The sequence below is a fragment of the Arachis ipaensis genome, chromosome B03 (genome assembly GCF_000816755.2).
Source record: "Arachis ipaensis cultivar K30076 chromosome B03, Araip1.1, whole genome shotgun sequence".
In the NCBI taxonomy this organism is placed as follows: domain Eukaryota; kingdom Viridiplantae; phylum Streptophyta; class Magnoliopsida; order Fabales; family Fabaceae; genus Arachis; species Arachis ipaensis.
In genome coordinates this window covers 22,026,294-22,039,591 of record NC_029787.2, presented here as the reverse complement: position 1 = coordinate 22,039,591, position 13,298 = coordinate 22,026,294, and the positions used below count along the sequence as shown (strand labels likewise).

The 13,298-nt window shown below is 32.9% G+C and overlaps 1 protein-coding gene and 1 pseudogene across 10 annotated transcripts; both read left to right on the top strand.

Moving 5' to 3' along the window:
* Positions 4,324 to 9,728, top strand: LOC107629846 (39S ribosomal protein L47, mitochondrial). Of its 10 annotated transcripts, none has more exons than XM_016332767.2 (7): positions 4,324 to 4,591; positions 4,692 to 4,732; positions 4,968 to 5,008; positions 6,185 to 6,447; positions 7,931 to 8,118; positions 8,709 to 8,866; positions 9,214 to 9,728. In XM_016332767.2, the coding sequence occupies exons 5-7, from the start codon at positions 7,947 to 7,949 to the stop codon at positions 9,319 to 9,321; spliced, it is 438 nt and encodes a 145-aa protein (XP_016188253.1). In that variant the 5' UTR covers positions 4,324 to 4,591; positions 4,692 to 4,732; positions 4,968 to 5,008; positions 6,185 to 6,447; positions 7,931 to 7,946; the 3' UTR covers positions 9,322 to 9,728. The 10 variants fall into 10 exon arrangements, with proteins under 10 accessions (XP_016188253.1, XP_016188254.1, XP_016188255.1 ...); XM_021118404.1 differs by having other exon boundaries at positions 4,325 to 4,591; positions 4,968 to 4,979; positions 6,144 to 6,447; XM_016332764.2 differs by having other exon boundaries at positions 4,325 to 4,591; positions 6,144 to 6,447.
* On the top strand, positions 10,274 to 12,771 carry LOC107629848 (annotated as a pseudogene).

Below are 13,298 nucleotides of genomic sequence, written 5' to 3'. Positions count from 1 at the left end.
GAGGGTTTTTTAATATTATTTTTATTATTTATATTAATTATTAAAGGTAATTTAGTAAAAAAAATAAAATTAAAGTAGAAAAGGACGATTTTATAACGTTTTGTAACGTTGAGGATGATTTTAATAACAAAAAAAGGTCGGGGATGATTTTGATTTTGGCCTTAGACCTTAGGGACAAAAAGAATACTTAACCCTTTTTATTATTATAATTGATTTATTTTTTCTTGCACTTTTGATTTTTTTTTGCTCTGCGTTTTTGCTGAATTTTGGATGTTTGTAAATTGCAATGACGGTAAATATTTTTTAGATTTAATTAATCTATTGGTCTTTATAGTTTTACCAAATTTTTAATTAGGTCTTTATATTTTTTTTAATTGAGTCTCTATACTTCTTTTAATTTTATAATTAGGTTTTTTTAGTGTAAAAAATATTAGGATTAACTGAAAATTTCTTCACAAATTAAAAATATTTATGATTAAAAACTTAACTAATCTTTGATCACATGTATTTTAAAAAAAATATTCTATTAATTTTAATATTTTTATATAAAAATAACCTAATTACAAAATTAAAAATAATATAAAAATCTAATTAAAAATATAAAAAAATTTAATTAAAAATTTAGTAAAATGAGCAAAGAATTAATTAAATCTATTATATATATATATATAGAAGTAGGAGTGTTATCGGTTCGGTTTGGTTTGGTTTTGGACCAAAAACCAACCGAATCGATCTGTTCGGTTTTCACAAAATACCAACCAATCGGTTTGTTATTTGTGCAAAAACGGTTTGATTCGGTCGATTTTTTCGGTTTTTAAATCCTAACTAATAGAAAATTAATCTCAGTAAAATGATATTCAAAATAATCAATAAACTGAAATAACATTACATTACATTCATATTCAACACAATTTCAACTCATTCCAACAACTAAACATAAAACAAACACATTTGTTAAGTCTAAAATTTCTATTTCAATGCATTATTAAGCCATATTTTTTATTCGATTTAGTTCGGTTCGATTTCTGTCAAGTCAACTAAAAACTGAACTGAACCGATTGATTTAATTCAAAAAGAAAAAACTAAAAAAATTGATTTTTTTGATTTTATAAATTTCGGTTCGATTTTGCGATAAATTTCGGTTCGATTCGATAATTTACACCCCTATATAGAAGAATCTGTACAATAAATAAGCCTAATTAGGCTCAATATTTAGGTTCAGTGAATGTAGAATAGTGAAGAGATATTAGGAGAGAAAAATGAGGTTTATTGTATCCAGCTAATAGTCATTCATAGCCTCATAGGTCTCATAAGAGGTTTAGTTAATACACAAGGCCCAAAATAATTTCTCTTATTACAGGTTTTATTATGGGCTCTTTTCACTCCCAATGATTCTATCTCATCAAACCAAAATCACGCCAAAATTACATCTGCTACGGATTTATCATTGGCTGTCAGCTTAGGAGATACTATAAACAACAACAAAAAAAACTACCCCCAAAACAAAGAAATACCACAATAAAAATCTACAAATTATTCTAAAAAAGAAAAAGTGTGTCAACCAAAAAAAAAAAAGAAAAAGTGTTACTAAAATACAAATTATGCTAGGTAAAATAGAGAGTGCAGTACTCTTTAAAAGTTAACCTACTATCAAAAATTATTAGGTAAATTAAATTTATTTATTATTGTTATTTTTTTTGTTATGGACTGAATAAACAAATTGATACTGATAAAAAAAATTAATTCCCTCGTTAAAGACGACTTTTACACCACAAAAGTATTCAAAAATTTGATCGAATTCTTCCATTACTCTGTTATTGTCGATGCGATATCTTCAAACATATTCACTGTTTTGTTTGATGGCGGTGCTTCCACTATCGTTCTGGCTAGCCACAGATTTTGACGCTCTTGAACCCACTTCCTTTCACATCTGCCATAAATGACTTTCAAAACCCAAAAAATCGATGCCATAGAAGAGGAAGAAGCCTGTCTGTCACCGCTGCTGATTGACTAACTCCAAACACAAAACCGATTCTGTAGAAGAACCTGGTCTCTATCTCTATGAAAGCGCCATAATTCTCAACGTGTACATTCAAATTAAAGCACAAAATACATGGCAGTTATAATAAGTCTATTATCTTTTATTTTAAATTATCCTCAACGTGTACGTAATAGAATGAAAAATTAAAATACAATTATATTTAAACAACTATTTGTATTACTTTTTTATTAATTTATTCAAAAAATAATTAAACTTTAAAGCTAATTGGTATAAAATATTACAGATATAAAACTAAGAGAAATTTTTATTTGTATAAGAATGAGCCTAATACATAGAAATTGTATAAGAATGAGCCTAATAAATAATTATTCTATTTAATATATAATTGGTGAAAAAATGCAGTCGACTTCACGTAAAGTTGATAGCTGAGAGTCGTTAAATGAAAATTTAGTCAAATCAGTCAAACCATTTAACAGCTTTCAACTATCAACTTCACGTGAAGTCGACGGCACCTGAGTTTCCACCTATATAATTACGAGTATTTCTTTCTTTGCCAACGAGCTATAATTCAAATGGCATAATCTTCTCATACTCACTTAAAAGGTCACGAATTTTAATCTTCTTATTTTTGGTAAAAAAGAGAGAGTACTTCTTTCTTTTATTAACTTATATAATATTTCTTGAATAGTCGCTATGTAAAATTTTTTTGTGATAGTATTTGAACCAAAAAAAGAAAATGTTATTTTAAGAAAAACTAATAATATATTTTTAATATAAAATAATTAATTTTAAATATTCTTTTAAATAATATATATTAACTAAAATAATATAATTATTTCAAATAATATATTTTAAATATAGTAAAGTAACATATTTTAATAAAAAATTGTTAATAAAAAAATTATATAAATCCAATATCTGAAACTTATAAAAAAATCTAAAATTTATAAAAGAAAATGGTTAACCTGATTAATAGGTTACTTTTTTAAATTCAGACCACTCAAATAAAATATAATAAATGAAGAGTTCAGATTTAACGAATTAACAAAGTGTACGCACTTCATACCTAGCAAGGAGCATTTAAGGATGAGCCTTCCGAACCTTACATGAACTTTGAATATATAAAATAAAAAGAACTTACTTAGAGTAAATGTCACCCAAAGTTTCTTTTGTAGTCACGGTATATGATTAGTTATCTTTCCGTTAATCAATTTGGGTTGACAGAGTAACCAATTTATTCGTTCGTTTAAATAAGTGTTGGAGTTCAAATTTTACTTGTGCAAGCAGCAACCAATTCATCAATAACATACTTTTAAATAGAATTTAAATTCGCGAGTCGAGTCAAAGAATAAATTTAAAATATAAAAAAAAGTTATTTTTCGATTTATGTTCTCCGATAATAATATATTTTTTTACGTGAATAATTATTCATTTGACGAGAAAACATCACAAGTATATATTATTAGAAATTCTAGAGTAGTGTTAATAAATTATTTTTTAATTTAAATCTTATTTTAATTTTTCTGTCAATTTGTAATAATTATTTTATATTTTTCTACGTAGGTTAATTCTGGCAAAAATTTTATTACTTCTTTACAGTTGTGTAATTTTAATAATAATTTTTCAATACGCATTATAAAATTCTAATTATTTTTTTTCATGAACAAATATCTTGTTTTAATTATTATTTCCTCTAGTGCATTTTAGTCTATATCGTTTACATATTTAATTAAAAATGAGTTTCAATTTGACACTCAATTCTACTACTATAAGATAATGATGAGATTGTGTTAATTATTTAAAACAAATAAGATAAATATTTCAATTTTTTAAAAGGTCTATCTAAGATTCTGAAAATCGGACTGGCCCGGCCGGTTCAACCGGTTTAACCGTGAACAGGCGATACAAGTGGTCCGGTCTTCCTATATTAACCACTAAAGAGAAAATTGGAAAAAAACTGGTGAACCGGCTAAAAATCGGTCGGTTGGGCCGGCCGGTTTCTCTAAAAAAGTAAAACGGCGCCGTTTTTAATTGTTTGAAAAAAGTGGAACCCGACCCGCCGACCCGGTTACCACTCGTGAACCCCCCTTCATAGTTATCAAACCCGGCTCGATCTGGCCGGTTCGATCGAAAACCTGGTCACTCAGTCACCTGACCGGATCGAGTCACTTGTTAAATCGTTTGTGCAACAGACCCGGTCGAACCCGGTTCGACCCGACGGCCGGTTAATGCAACCCGGTCCGGGTCATGTTAATTTTTTTTTTATTTTTTTTCAGTTTCAGACCCACCCCACCCCCCTTTTTCAGTGAAATGAACCCTAACTTCCAAAGGCAACCTCGTGCCCTCGTCTCTCTGTCTCTGTTCTCTCAACTTGGCGTCGGCAACGGGCAGCCTCTCACCCTCACCTCGTCACTCTCTCGAGCACGGCGCCGTAATCCCCTCACCCTCACCTCGTCTCTCCCCTCGTTGTCAGTTCGTCACTCTCAGTCTCTGGGTATCTCACCTCGTCACGCTCTCGTTCTCTCACTGTGAGTCCGTGACCCTACGTTCGCTTCGTCGGGTGGTGGTGGTCGTCATCTTCTCAACTAGGTGAGCTCCAGTTTTCGATCCTGTTCTTTCTCTAGTTTAATGTTGATTTCGATGAATCTGGTTGGTGTTGAATCTGGTGGTTGTTGAATCCTGCGTTCAGCTTCTCCTTCGCCGTCAACTTCCTTCGTGCAACTCGATTTGGTGAGTTTCCCCTGGTCTTTCTGCTTCAATTTTGGTGCTGCATCATTGCACTTTGATTTTGTTGCTGAAAGTAATTTGTTGCTGAAAGTTGAATGTGTTGCTGAAATTTGTTACTGATTATCATGAACCTTGAATTTGTTGTTGACATGCCAAAATAATCACTTAGCTTAAGTTTGTTCATCGCCGAAAATCATTACTGAGTTTATTGAACCTTGAATTTGGTGCTGTTTTGCAGAATAATCACTTAGTTAAGTTTTGCTTCATCTCTCTGCCCAAGTGAGTTTCAGCTTTGGCCTTGTTATTCCTCTTTCAATTTCATTGCTTTAAATTATTAGTACATCTTGAATTTATTGTTGAAAGTTGAGTTTGTTGCTGAAATTATGATTAGCTAATGCTAATTTGCTGTAAATCATATTTGGAGAATTGGAGTTTTTTTGTTGCTCCCTGAAAGTTATCATAGTTTAAGTTTTTGTTGCTGCCTGAAAGTTGTCATAGTTATCATAGCTGAATTTGTTGCTAGAATTCTAGAAGTAGAATTTGTTGTCAGCTGTAAGTTGAATTTGATACTGAACATATCATAAATGTGGTTGTTGCTGAAAGTAAAATTTGTTGCTGGATAAGATAACTGAGTTGAGTTGAATTTGTTACTGAACCTTGTTGTTGTGTTGCTTAAAAAATGCTAAATCTTTTGTTGGTGTATGTTAAGGGATAAGAGATAAGAGAGTTGGCCAGTAACAAAATTAGTTTGGTACAGTTAGTTAGGGTTTGTTATTCTGATCTCTAATCTTTCTCTCTTTTCCAACTCTGTTATAAATGAAGCTCTTGCATCCCTCTAAGAGGTATGTAGAATTGATTCATTGATGGAAGAATAAGATGAAGTTAATTTAGTTTGCTAGTTTCTTGTAGCTCTCTCTTCAAACTCTTCTTTCTTTGTTTCTGATGTTCTGCATAATGCAGTGTTTCTTATGGAAGATATAGATGCAAATCAAAATGAGAAAAATGTTGATCGAGCTCCAAATTTGTCCTATGAAGATATAGATGTCGATTTTAAGATCACTTGGACTTGATTTATCGATTGTGTTATCTTTTGCTTGTTCTTGTTTATTTAAATGGTGAAAGTATTTTGTACTAGAAACTAGTTTATTATCTCTTTTTGCATAATTAGTTATGTCTAAAAATTAATATTTGATTATTATTATGTTTGTAAAGACTTGCATTTTAAGTTTTAATACTTGATTTTAATTTTATTTATATAATTTGTATTTTTTTAAATTATGACCGGGTCAACTGGGTGAATCAGTGACCCACCGGTTGAACCAATGACCCGGTGACCCAGTCATATGACCGGGTTGATTGCCGGTTCGGTTCTGATAACTATGCCCCCCCTTCTTCCCCCATTCCCAAATCGCAGTCTCACTGTCTCAGACTCTCACTAACCCTAGCCCTCTGAAGCATTCCCAAATCCCAGCCCAGTCACCACCGCCGTCGCCGGGGTTTTCAGGTCGTCAGCGCCACCGCCGTCGCCTGGTCTCTTCCCCCATTCATTCATCTCAGTCTCACTCCACACGTGAACGGTGAACCCTAGCCCCTTCTGAAGCATTCCCAGCGTCCCCGCGGTCCTCGGGTCGTCAGCGCCACCGCCGTCGCCTGGTCCTCAGCACCGCCGCTTCGTCTTCGCTGGCCTCTCCCTTCGTCTTCGCTTCGTCAGCACCCAGGTGAGTGACTCCTCTGTTTCATCTTCTCTGTTTCATACTTTCATCTTCTATGTTAGAATGTATGGTTCTGATTCCAGAACGCCTAATGTTGATGTTGTATTGTTTTGGTGTTTTGCTGCTTTGCAATTTTGGTGTTTTGCTGCTTTAGAACGCCTAATGTGTCTTGCTGTTTTGGTGTTTTCCAGCCAATTGATGTTTTTGTGTTGTGTTGAATGGCTGAATGCTATAGGCACTAGGCAGAATTGTGTTGTGTTGAATGGCTGCCAATGCAATGAAAATTTGGGATCAACAGCCAATTCTGGGAACTTCGATTTCTGTTCAATTTCTTCGGTCTTCAATTTAGTGTTTTGCACTTTTGCTGCTCTGTAACTGTTAATTTGTTACCTTGTTTAATTTGTTACTTTGTAATTGTTAATTTGTTACTCTGTTTCGTTAATGCTGATGTGGATATTGAAGCAGCACAGGATGAGGTGATTGTTAGGGTGAGTTGCCCTCTTGATTCTCATCCGGTTTCAAGAGTGATCCAAACATTCCAAGAGGCACAAATCAATGTTATTGATTCAAAACTCAGCAGCTGCAAATGACACCATATTTCACACCTTTGTAATTAAATCCCAACAAGGATGTGAACAGCTCACAAAGATAATTTTGTTATACTGTTGGGGGATCTAAAAAGAGAAGCATTTGGAACTAGGGTAGTAGAATAATAGTTCCTATTAACTGTGTAGGACAACCAATTTATTAATGTTTGTTTATAGTATACACAGTTTATCATAAGTATTATTCCTGCAATTGTCAAATTATTTTTGGTTTTTGGTTGTTTAGTTTAATGATCATAGGGTTTATTTGTTCTGTCTTCTTTTTTCTTATATCCCATATGCCTTCTCAAATCTCAAGTTCCTATTCTTTCTTTCTTGTATTCTATCAACTTCTGTGCATAAGACATAAGAGGAAAGTAGTGATTAGTTATGTTTTTGTCACCTATAGAGAGAATCCTGTCTATATAAATTTTTATATTGTAATTAAAAGTTGTAGCATTATTATTATTACCTTGGTTTTAATGTTTAGGCCTTATGAAACATTGCAGTATATATAGTTCTTAGCCAAGCATCTGCTTCTTCTGGTTTTAATATTTAGATCTGCTTTTATTACTATTTAACTTGAGTTTGGATTTTGATAAGATCATATGTATTTGGTTGATGATATTTTATGTAGTGTTTTAAATTTCGAAGATATTTTAAGATTTATATTAGACTATAATTATATTTTAGGATGTGTATTTATAATTTATTTATTATTCTATTCTAAAACGGTTTTTCCGGTTGAACTATCGTTGGACCGGTTAGACCAGTAAACTAGTGACTAGAGCGGTTTGATGACCGGTCCGGTTTTCTGAACCTTGGGTATATCTCTTCTCTTCTCTTCAATTATGAGCATGAAATGAAATGAACTAATTAATCAACCAAATCGATCATTGTTGCAGAGGCCACGTGGCAGTGATGTATTTGTCGAGAACGTTTGGGCGAACACTGTTCGCCGCAGCTGCTAGATCCAGAACCTATGCTTCTTCCGCCGGAACCGCCACTGCTGCCGGCGACAAAACCCGCAACCCTCTTGAGGAGTTCTTCGAGGTTGACAGGGACATGGAAAGTGATAAACCTATTGTATATGGTATCCACTTTGCGCTTCTTTCTCTTCCTTCATTTCCATTGTTATAAATAACTTAGGGTTTTTGTTTGTTTTCCAAGTTGGTTCTATCTATAGAATTTGATTCCCACCATAGGTAACTTTCACTTGTTTTTGTGGTTAGTTAGCTCACTAAATTGTATCCAAATCAAAGCTTATATCTACTAATTATTGTGCTAATTGGCCTAAACCTAAACTTGCATATAGAATACTCCTGAATTGCTATAATTATTTAAAATTGTGGTTGCTGTAGCAATTATTGTGTTTTTTCGGAAAATCATAGCTGTTTGGGATGTAATTGCTATTGTGATTGCATTGCAGAATGCACCACAATAGCAATATTGCTGCGCAATTGCAGTTGCAGACTGCGAGTTAAGATCAAATGACCAAATGATAATAACAAAATTCGAAAATGTTAACCGAAAGTACATGATTTCACTTTGTGTTTGGATGTTCATTTTTGTTGCTAGTGTGTTATGAATGTGGTTTTCTTATTTGCAGCTATAAAAGAGGTACCAATTATGCTCTAGTGATGGGTTTGTTGGTTAGTTACTTGGTTTATCTGTTGTTGTTAGGTCGGGGTTGGAAGGCCTCCGAATTGCGTTTGAAGTCTTGGGATGATCTTCATAAGTTATGGTATGTGTTGTTGAAGGAGAAAAACATGCTCATGACTCAACGCCAGATGCTCAATTCCCAGAACCTACGATTTCCTAACCCAGAACGCATCCCCAAGGTATATATATACATATATATGATTTCTCTACTTGTTTACATTATATGTGGATACTTCATAGAACAATGGTTATGGTGATACTTTTGTGGTTTGAGTTTAATTTTCATGCACTGTGTAATTATTTTTGCTAATATGACGTTATGTGATTGGATGCCCGTGTAAAATGGTTTTATCCTGACAGTACATCAAAATTAAATGGTTTTCTCGTAAGAAATGCTTGCATAGGACAGAATACAGATTAGAGAGAAACCTAATGTTTACTGTTAAACTCTGTTATTGGAGTGGGAAAGAAACACTAGGTGATTAGTTTAAGTGTTTTTTGTTGAGAAGTTTGTTTATGAAATCAGGTACGGAAGTCAATGTGCCGCATCAAGCAAGTACTTACAGAGAGAGCAATAGACGAACCGGATCCCAGGAGGTCTGCTGAGATGAAGAGAATGATAAATGCTCTCTGATGATTCACAATAGAACATTATTGAGAAGGACTTTTGTCTTTGATGGATTCTTGGTTTGCAAGCTTTGTTTTTGCAACAAGTGGTTTACATTGAGATGTACCAGAAAACTATTGAGGCTATTCAACATGAAAGATAAGCACGTATGCAGTATCTATACTCCTTATTACATCGTTATTGGTAGTTATCTAGGTTTTGAATTGGGAATGTCTCATATATTTTCACATATTATAGGAACTATTAAACAATCCAAGGCATTAATACTTGCATGTTCTTACTTCTTAGTTCTTAGAGCACATTAATGCGTGCTATAGGCACTAATTTACAAACTCGTTTACTTTAGGGAAAGTGTATGCAGTTTTCGGTTACATAAGCTTCGATTAACACGGTGTGCTGAGTACACTTTGAAATTTGAATGGTTCTGGATTGATTAGTCAACGCAGATTACGTGATACTATTTCGTACTTGTGCCAAACCAATATTGTGGTTCATAGACTTGCACGTTCAGTTTTATAATTACTGAAAAAATTTGTATGGGTTATGTACTTGATAAGTATCCTCGATATTAAAAAGATAAAAATGCTAGTCTTAAAACGTTAGGAATAAACTAATATCCAGCCATCGTTGAAAAACAAATTAAATTAAATGAATAAACAAATAAGAAATGTTAAAGGGTTATCTGAATTGATTGTTTTTTGCTATAACTTTTAATCATTAACTCAATTACTTTAGTCTAATAATTCAACAACATATTTTTAATACACACTTTTAAACATCGATGGTTAATTTATGACAAAAAACAATCAATTTTGATAGTTCTCAGATATTTTTCTAAATAAATAGCACGTTTTCCATCTATATGTTGATCATGTCATTCTCACGTTACATTAATAATACCAACAAGAAACCTCATAAAAAAGAAGTAATAATTCATGCTCTGTTTGCTAAGGCTCTAACAACAAAAGTAGAAAACCTTAAATGCGATTCGTTATTATGCTTTTGTGAAAAGAGGCGGATATAAAGAGTCAATAACTTCTGATCTCTATTGAGGATTGATCTCAACAAACCTTAAAAGCATCAAACCACATGGGGTTAGCAGCAGAACCAGCTTCAAGTAATGATGACAAGACACCATTGTTGCTCTCTCACCCTCTCAAAAGAACAGGTTTGTTTTTGTCATATCTCCAAATCTACATGCAACGGCCGCAATAATAATTGCTGCAGAGCCAATTGCCAAGACAGTTGACACTGCAGCAACAATATTGCGGCCGAAACGTAGAAGAATGAATGAACGAATGAATGATGAATAGGGACGGCGTGGACGGCGGTGACGCACATAGTGACAGGAGTGATAGGATCAGGAGTGCTGTCTCTGGCATGGAGCATTGGACAGCTTGGATGGATTGCAGGGCCATTCTCCATTCTCCACATTGCTTCATTCACTCTCATTTCTTCTTTCCTTCTCTCCAACACTTACCGTTCTCCACATCCTCAATTTGGACCTCACCGTAGTGCCTCTTACCTTGATGCTGTTCATTCTCATCTAGGTACATTCTCATCATTACTTCTCTTTATTCTTACTCTTTTTAAGTCTTTGCATCAAGATTCTTGTTGGCTGAATTACAGGACTAAAAGAATGGACGGTTATGTGGCCTTCTTGTGAATATAAGCTTATATGGTTTTGGAATTGCTTATGTTATTACATCAGCTATCAGCATAAGGTGCATCATCTTAGACTTATAGACTAGTACTCTCTTGTTATATGCGTGATTGCTGATATTAGTTTAGTTTGTGACTACAGAACAATCTTGGTTTCAATTTATTACCATACCAATGAAGAAGAAGTAGCATGTGAGTTTGTAGATGCATATTATATGCTGATTTTTGGGGCTATACAAGTTGTACTTTCACAGATACCAAACTTCCATAACATTGAATGGCTTTCGGTTGTTGCTGCAATCATGTCATTTGCTTATTCTTTCATAGGAATGGCCCTTTCCATTCTGCAAATCAAAGGTATGCTCTTTAGACAGTTGCTTGATTCGTGCGGTTGCGAGCTACAATTCAACAAGCATTTAACTTTCTTACTCTACAATTTGATGCAGAAAAAGGTTATGTTGAAGGTAGCATTGAAGGAATCAGGAAGCAGGAGTAGAACTGAAAAGTTATGGCTTGTTGCTCAAGCACTTGGTGACATATCATATTCCTATCCATTCTCAACAATTCTCTTGGAAATTCAGGTATATCTGTTCTATGATCATACCAGAACTTAACTACTATAGATTCTAATATAAGTTGCTTTGATTGTTGAAGGATACTCTGAAGTCACCTCCACCGGAAAACCAAACTATGAAGAAGGCCTCCGTGATATCGGTGGCGATCACAACGTTCTTCTACCTTGGTTGTGGAGGAGCTGGATATGCAGCTTTTGGTAATGATACACCAGGAAACCTCTTAACAGGTTTTGGATCCTCCAAGTATTATTGGCTTGTTAACTTTGTCAATGTTTGTATTGTGGTTCACCTTGTTGGTGCATATCAGGTACACAAATACAACATAGTCTTAGTATATATATCAAACTTTAAATTTTAGAGTAATGCTACAGATCTAAGTCTTTTTATGAACTAAGTTCAACTAAATTAAACAATAAGACTTAGAATAATGTTAGTCATAATTATTTTTTTGTTATGTTAGACCAACTTGATTAGCCTTAATTAACAAAAAAACTCGGATAAATGATACGTGCTTCAAATATTCGAGATATGAAGAGTTCAAGTATTATTTAGAAGATATTAGTTTACATTTTTAGAATATTTTAATTTAATTTGATGTATTTTGATTTTGTATATTTAATTACTAGATTAGACCTTATATTTATAGGCTTAGAATTTTCTATATTTTAACCTAATAAAAGGTTATAAATACTTTATAAACTAGGGTGTAGTTTATCATGTGTGCTATGATATTCTCTCTGTTTTAAAATAAGTATCTCTTTCACTTTTTTGGTGCAGGTGTATAGTCAGCCACTTTTTGCCATTGTTGAGAATTGGTTCCGCTTTCAATACCCGGATAATGAATTTGTGAATCACTCATATTTCTTGAAACTGCCATTTTTACCGGATTTTGAACTGAATTTTCTGAGGCTGTCTTTCCGAACCGCTTACGTGGCATCAACCACGGTGATTGCATTGATGTTCCCTTACTTCAACCAGATTTTGGGAGTACTAGGAAGCTTAATCTTTTGGCCATTAACCATATATTTTCCAGTGGAAATGTACTTAGGTCTGTCTAATACTGAAGCATGGAGTGCTAAGTGGATCATGCTTCGGAGTTTAAGCATTTTAGGCTTTGTTTTTGGTTTGTTTACTCTCATTGGTTCCATTCAGGGAATAGTAACTCAAAAATTAAGCTGAAAACAAGTCAAAGAAGCACTTAGAAACTACTCACTATTCACTTTCTTTTTAATACTATTTTAAGTTTATATAACACTTGTATATTTGAAATCAAAGTAAATAATTTTAATCTTAAAAGAAGACTCTCAACTACTGATTGAAACTCAACACCTATTACAACAAATAAAATAAATAATACTACGAAAAATTTCAATAATTTAAAACATTATTTATATTGCTCATTTTATATTTTTTATGATTATAGAAATCAACTTCACCAACCTTAGTATTATTAGACAAAGATAATATACCAATTAAAAATTTAAAGAGAAAAAAATAAACAAATCAAATACATATTGTCAGACGAAGAATATACATACAGAGATGAACAAAAAAAATAATAAAAATGCATAAAGTCAACCGTTCAAAAAAAATATATCATCCTAAGAATATATTACATGAAAAAGAAAAAAAAATTCAACAAAAACTAAAAATAAAAAAAAAAACAACAAATACCACATAAAAAGATTAAATTTATCAACTAAAATAAATATAAAAAAAACAAATAAAAATATAACTTTTAACTTT